Source organism: Apaloderma vittatum, unplaced genomic scaffold (genome assembly GCF_000703405.1).
Source record: "Apaloderma vittatum isolate BGI_N311 unplaced genomic scaffold, ASM70340v1 scaffold28857, whole genome shotgun sequence".
Classification (NCBI taxonomy): Eukaryota; Metazoa; Chordata; class Aves; order Trogoniformes; family Trogonidae; genus Apaloderma; species Apaloderma vittatum.
The window spans coordinates 2,404-9,779 of NW_009728312.1; the positions used below are offsets into that span (position 1 = coordinate 2,404).

At 52.6% G+C, this 7,376-nt stretch overlaps 1 protein-coding gene across 1 annotated transcript in view; it reads right to left on the bottom strand.

Annotated features, from left to right (window-relative positions):
• Window positions 1-1,792: 1,792 nt before the first annotated feature.
• LOC104277417 (cell adhesion molecule 1-like) overlaps window positions 1,793-7,376 on the bottom strand; it is a 9,986-nt gene continuing 4,402 nt past the window's right edge. Inside the window, exons 4-6 of the mRNA XM_009874042.1 lie at window positions 4,888-5,025; window positions 3,485-3,640; window positions 1,793-2,055 (exon numbers count right to left, since the gene is read on the bottom strand). Coding sequence (XP_009872344.1) covers window positions 1,793-2,055; window positions 3,485-3,640; window positions 4,888-5,025 — 557 coding nt within the window. The remainder of the gene's footprint in view (window positions 2,056-3,484; window positions 3,641-4,887; window positions 5,026-7,376) is intronic.

A 7,376-nucleotide genomic window follows, 5' to 3' on the forward strand; every position in this document is an offset into this window, starting at 1 on the left:
TGTCCTTTGCGATCTGCCAGTCAGCGATTTCTTAATCCATTTAAAGGTGTGCTCCATTGATAATGCTCGGATCCCGTTAATCAGCCAAGATAAAACGCCTTACAAAAGCCTAAGCCTATTATTCCTACCCATTTCCTTTCATCAGGCCAACCTCCCATCCCCGAGGCGGGCAAGTTCCCCGCCTCGAAGCCAGTTACCAGGGGGATTTGGCAAAAGCCTGACCTCCTCGCATGCCTGGGGTACCACGATGCTCCGGCAGGGTCGGCTGGGCTGGCAACACACAGCGGGCAGGGCTGTTACCAGGGACTACGCCCGCACACCTCAGTAAAAGGCTGGTTTGCTTGGCAAAGGCGAGAAGGCACGCGAGAGGTGGTTACGGCCTTGCCCGCGTGCCTCTGCCCTGAAACACAACCGGAATATGCACAACGAGGAAAGCAGACACAATCAATTGCATTCCGCGGCCGCTAATCTCGCCGCGTGCAGGAGCTGCTCGAGAAGGGCCGTGTGCTTTGGGGGCGCGCCAATCACGCTTGCGTTGAATCATCGCGCCGCAGCAGCTCCCGCGGCCCTCCAGCGCTCTCCGCGCAAGCGACACCGCTCCTGCAACGCAGCAATCTGTCCGCTCCAAGCACAGGATCCGCACCGAAACGCTCGCTCCTAACACAGGGAAAACGTTTCTGGGCAAGGCTGCTTCTTTGCTGGAGCCCAGGAGACTTCTCCTCTTCGCCAGCCAACCTTCCCCGGCCAACGCGCTGCCAGCTGAGGTGGGACGACGGGCGAAAGCCTTCCTCCCACGCGCTGCTTTGGGGGAAAACCACGCCAAACCCGACTGAGGAAGACAAGCTCTCCACAGCCAGCTGGGGGGCCCGGAGCTCCAGCACAGAAGAGCAGGAACGGGCACAGGAGGTCAACGCTGAGGTTCTCCCGACATCCGACAGACGCTCAGTCGGCAACATGCAGGCGAGCGTGGCCGGCCGGCATCTTCCCCGTGCCGAGGGTTTTCTGCCGCTTGCCGCCCGCGCAGGGCAGCGTCCAGGCTGCTCCATGCTCCCAACAGCATTCCTCCGAGAAAACCTTATTAATGAGCTTGCAAACGAGCACCCAACTGGGAAATGTCACAAACAAGAGCGGCTAATGCCCCAGAAAATCAAATAACTGAACACTTGGCTGATTGTGGTGCCTTTCATATTCGCTGAAAGAAAAAAGAAATTAAAAAAAAAAAAAGAAAAGCTTTAAATCAACGTTTCTGAAGGGGTCAACACCTCGCCGAACAAAACAACTCATTTATTCGTTTTTAGAAACCTCCGGATGATAAATTACATCGATGTTAATCACTTCGCTGCGTACTACGCAATTAATATTGGTACTCGATAGAAGCAGAAGGGTTCTTGGCGGTGCGGCGGCAGACATATATATGGCCGATTTTTAACGTAATTGGGTGCAAAACATTCTCCATTGTAACAGCAGAGGCTGTAACAGGTTCCATCAGTGCGTATTTGAAAAGTACACAGGTAGGTATTATAAGAATGAATGTGCAATTAATTATAACTTCAGAAAAGCAAAAAAAAAACCCAACCCAGACAAAATGGCAAATCAAGACTGGGACGCTTCCACTTCCAGTATCATGTAATGAGATAAGGAGAAGCACCACGAAGGATGAACTCAAATGTCTCCGAGAATATTTGGTTCCATTCAATTCCTTAATGATACTTTAATGCATTTTGTTGCTTCATTTCCTTTCTAAAATTACCCTCAACACGCCGGTCTCCCATCCCTCGCTGCCGGATCTGAATCACGAGGTGACGGCAGCTCCAGCTGGACGCGGCGACGTTTTGCGGACCAGCACTGGGCCACTGGGCCTCTCGGCCTCCGCGGAAGCGTTCTTGAGTACACGGCACCCATCGCCAGGCTCCGGTCGCTCGCGAGAAGCATCGCCGTCCGTGAAGACAAGAGGATTTTCCTTCCGCTCGCGGTCTGCCGTCGGCCAACGAGTCATCGGCCCGCAGCAGGACAAGCTTGAGGGCGAAGGTTCGTTCCGCAGCTGCATCTTCTGCCCTAAGCTCAGGCCCAGCAGCAGGACCTGAGGGCAAACACCCGGACGCGCTCCAGCGCACGACGTCCCGACGCTGCTCACTGCGGGGAGCCGCGAGGTGCCGATGCGTGATGTATTCTTCTGCTGGTGCTCTTCTCTCGAGCCACCTGGGGCCGCCCACCCAAGGAACCGACCGGGCTCCCGCGGGTCAGGTCCCCGCGCACAAACAGAATTACTTCTAACGAGCTCCGAGTTTGATCCGGACCAGAACACAAACCCAAACCGGTCCGAAAGGCTAGAGGGGACTTGTTTGAGGAAGAATGCTGTTAAATTTCTTGCAGAAACAGCAGCCCCCTCCCAGCCCGTCGGACGATCGGGGTTTCAGGGGAATTTCTGCAAGGAAGCCAAGGGCAATGCGACACCCTTTCGACCGAGGGGATGAAACCCAGCAAGGCTTCAACACCTCCGCGGAACAGGGGAGATGGGATTTCTTCTTTTCCCCCGTTAAGTATTTGATCGAGCCTCACAAAGGTGCTAATGTATTATTAAAGCTAATGGAGCTCTACGAGAAATGTTAATGGACATTAAGTTTGCATAAATGAATTACACATTAGCCCAGTTGCAAGAAATCTAGTATCGGCCAATTTAGGTAGTATCTGATCATTTCTGTTTTCCTCATTACAGGAACATTACTTCCCGCTAGTTTCAGAGATACGAGAATTGTAACCAAGATGTTCATAATGAAACTACATAATGAAGCAGATGAAATAAATTAATACGAAACTTTCTCTTCTCCTTCCAGTGCAATGCTACGGTGGAAGTGAACCTACAAAAATAAACACTCTGAATCCTGCTAGCGCCCGGTTTTCTGGGGCACCCCGGCCCTGCTGCGAGGACGGTCTCACCCTGCTTTCGGGAGCTGCAATCTGAGCAGGGTGTGTGTGCACAGAGCTCCGGGCTCTGGCCAAGCCGCCACGTTCCCCATAGCTCGCGATACTCCGAGTTAGAAAAGCAGTTGGTGCTCTGTGTTCAAGAGGCACAACACCGAGTTTCTTTTGCACTTTCGTACCAAGTTTTGGCCCACAAACTCACGATGGAGCCCCGTCGCTTTGACGTGGTAGCAGAGAAGCACTTTTCAAAGAAGTAAGTAGGTTGCCACAAGAAATAGAGCTGAGATTTAATCTGGTCTGACAATTACAAAGCCCAACCAGGAACCTTTGACAGTGCGACTTCTACGGAAGGAAAGCTATTTCTTAAGAGAACGAAGGTCTGCATTTACCGTACTGCGGAAGGGCTAGGAAGAGATGGGGCTGAACCACGGAGGCGGTAGCCAACGCTCTGATTCGAACGTTCAGCCAACGGGATTTCAACCCCACCTACGCTCTAGTGTTATCGCGTGGCGCACGGTGACCGATTCGACATGCCAAGAGAATTAAAAGTGCCGCTACTCACACATGACTTCCAGGTAACGCTGGGTCTGCAAGTCTTTGACAGCAGGGTGATCCACCAAGCAGATGACAGGCACCCCGTCGTCCTCCCGTCCCACCTTGAGCACGAGCTGGCTGATCACCGTGTACATGTCGGACCACTCCTCCACGTCCGACTTGCCTGCCGGCGAGAGGACAGGGGGCACACACTGAGCGTGGGGGATCCACCACACCCGCCCTCCCTTCCGAGCCCAGCGACACATCCCCAGTGGGCAACTGGCCCCCTCTGCAGCTGCGGCACAGGCCACGTCGCCACACACCTCTCCATCAGGTCCCTGGCAAGGAACGTCCACTTCGTGTTAGCGCAGCCGCGACCCGTCCCCTCGTGCCGTCCCCAAAGTCCCAAACTCTTAAATCAATAAGCGACAAATCCCCTCCCGCTCCCGAATCGACAATTAGCTAGGAGAGCGATTAAACAGATTAGCTTGACTCAAAGTCGTGGCGGTAGGCGGAAGCGCCGTGTTTGAAGGAGAGCAGAGCCGCGGTGCCGGGGCTAGGGGATGCCGTAACGCGCGGCATGGAAATGAGAGCGAGGGAAGGCAAGGCAGCAGAAAAAGGGCTTTTCCAGGGAATTTTCCAGGAAGTTGGTAACTGCCTGCTCACCACACGCCTCCAATTTCCAATACTCCTATCGGTGGCTTTTTGTTTAAGAATTAAACCTTAGAGGGAGGGTTTTCTCTCGCCCTTGCAGGGGGGTAGGTTTGAAGTAACGAGTCTGGACTTGGGTGGAGAGCCCTTCAGCGCCTCAGACTGGGGAAAGCACAAAGGTGGTGTCAGCCGAGCTCACGTCTACGTGCAGACTTAAACTAACAGCACGTCGCAGCACGTCGCAGGCAATCAGAGTCACGGAATTGAAAGTGCAAAAACCGGGAGCGACCAGGCTCCAGGGAGCCGGAGGAGCCCACCTCGCATGAATATTCAACGGAACGCAGAGAAAACTCTCCATAAACAAGAGAGCTCAGATGTGAAGGTGAACAGAAAATCTTTAGAGCCCGGAGTGCGGATGATCCTACCCGTACCTGAAAGAGGGCAGAAAGCTACCTAAGCCGCCGCGGGAATGAATTCGCTGCACGGCTCTGGGGCTCCTCAAGGTCACCTGCAGTTACAGAAAGACTCCAGAAGCCTGTACTTGAGGCTGGCAGGCGGGCAGAGGACCAAACGGAGTTCAGCCCTTCTGTGCTAGAGAATAATCTCTCTGCCCATAGACTCCTTTGTTCTCGAGCTGGCATGGGCAGCAGCTCGCTCTCCTTTTTTATTCTTTCCCTTTTTTCCCTTCCTCTCAAACTGCCAACAGAGAGCAAATACCCAGCATTACATAAATCATTTCAGCTGTCTGAAAAAAGCGAGGCACAGAGGGGATACAGCTACCGGTTAGTTCCTTGTTTCCTTTGAACCATCTGATGGTGGTGGCTGGTTTGCTGGCCATGGCGGTGCAGTTCAGCTCGATCTCTTCTCCCTCGACGGCGATTTCTTTCTGGATATCAATGACCAGATTGCGTGGCGGGACTGCAACGAAAAAAACCAACATGGCACGCACTCAATGAGAAGAGGTTTTTCGATCCACAACGCCAGAAAAAACCTTCAGGAAAACCCGTAAAATCTACTAGAGGAAATGAGCCACCAGCATTTAATTGATCTTAAAAAAAGAAACCTTTGGTAGGCGGTTTCTGAGCCCTCAGAGTAAGCACTCTCACTCCCCACCTAATAATCATCAGAGTTGCGCAAATTATTACTTCTCCAACACGTAACTTTGTGCCCTCTCTCCCAGGCAGGCGTCGTTCCAGGGAAGAGCTCTCGTCCTCCGCGCCACTCGCCTGTGCGTGTTGCTATTTAAAACTACAGCTTGACTCCACGCACATTTCTTGACTTCTTCTGACAAGGAGAAGGAACACAAAAGCTGACATTTGGAAGTGCATTACTTACCGTGCCTCTAACCTCGCGAGGCAATTTTTCTCTCCTGCTGTTCAGCTTGAAGCCTCAGCGTACGGGGTGGAAGCCGGCCAGCAGCCGTCAAGCTCATTTCAGGCACTTGAAAAGCCACCGAGCCCGAGCCCAGCACCTTCGGAATGCCACCGCCTCCCCGTCAACCCCCTCCCCCAGCCCAGAACTCAATTAAAACTTACTTAAAAATCACGGCACGGGACCGAGGGAGCTCTCCCTCGGAACAGCACCCATAGCTAGCGAGGCAAAACCCAGAAACAAACGAACATCAAGAGCTCGCACTGCGCTGAGCCACAGCTTCAGAGAAGCCCCAGAACTTCCAAAGGAAATGCAACCTTGCTCTGATCAATATGATTAAGCAACCGCACAGTTCAAATGTGACTAACACGTTTCTGAGCTAATGAAGAACAAATATGTATAAATACCATCCAGATGATCAAATGGACTAATTAGTCACTTGTGGCTCTTCTCTACAAAGAACAGAACGGGCTACATATTTGAGCTTTTCGCATGTTCCAATTAAGCATGAATAAATCTACATATCGTGCCACAGAAGACATGAAAGCACGCGGGAGAGGGGGGGAAGCACGCTGCTAAAGCGGACAAGAAGCTCGCGCGGAGCACCGACTACAAAGGAGGCGGCCTCGAGACCCCGCTCGGCTCGCTGGTGTGGGCAGCGTTGGAAGCAGAGCGCCAGAACTCCTCTTTGATGGAACTTCAGAGATATCGCAGCCCAAGCAACGGCCACCAGGTCTTCGGTGGGGAGCACCGACACGGAGAACCACACCTTCGCCCCGGCTCGCTTTTCTCCTCATTAGGGAGTCGCTAATATGAGAGACAGGGAAGACGTGTAACCTTTGGTGCCCCGGCACCCCAGCTCCCGACACAAACGCCAGCTGAGGCAAATACTCCCCTCCTTAGTCTCCTAAAACAAACACCCACCCACCTGCCAGCTCTGGGAACTGACGGTCAGCCTGGGAAGTGAGGAAGGTGAGGAGAAACCACCGACCACTTCATGGGTCTCAGGAAAGGCAGGACCACGCTGGCCGTGCTGCAAATCCTGCTCCAGAAGAAGGCCAGAAAACAGGCTTTCCCGTGAATTCTGAGGCACGAGTCACGTTTTTTTAAAAAAATTAAATAAAAAAACCCAACCACGACAAATCTGTGCTTTTTCTCCCACTTGAAAGACATGCAGTGTCGCCTTAGAGGCGAATGAGGCAAGCGTTGCTATTTCAAATCCTTTCTTTGCATTTTCAGCAGTGAAATGCAATCCAGCAAAACAGGTGCGTGTGTGATCGGTGAGAAGAGCTGGAACGTGAACACTGGAAAGCGCACTGAAACTTTGAAGACGCCGATAAATGTAATGGCTGCAGTAGAATTGCTTATAAACATTACTTAAACAACGTGTAAAAACCTAAGAACCGAATCTCATTAAATAAAAGGAAGATTTAAACTAATCAGCGAGCAAGATCTTACATTAAGTCACCCTCCGTGATGGAGGTTCCCCTATTAATAGTTTTAAAAGCCGGCGCTAATCTGCAGGAGCAGCTCCGACAGCACGAGCTGCTCTTGCCGGCAACGGCATCCCTGCCGCACGTGCCGTGGGGAGCCCGGGGAAAGGCGGCGGCTCAGCCAGGCAGAATTAACTTTGGCTCTGCAAACAGCCACCCCAAAGCAAACGAGCACACTCACGATGTCAAACGAGAGACCTCGCCTTCTCTCACACGTGCAACCAAACTTCTGCTCCAATGAAAAGGAAGGTATCGCCTTCCCTCCACTGATCTTCACTCCCTGTATCAGTCAGCTGACAGACACGCAAGTTCTCGCGTCTTGTCGACAGCAGGGAGCTCACGGGCGTGCTGCCAGTGATATCTGCCCTTAAGCAGGAGCAGAGACAGGCAGCGACGCTGCCACTC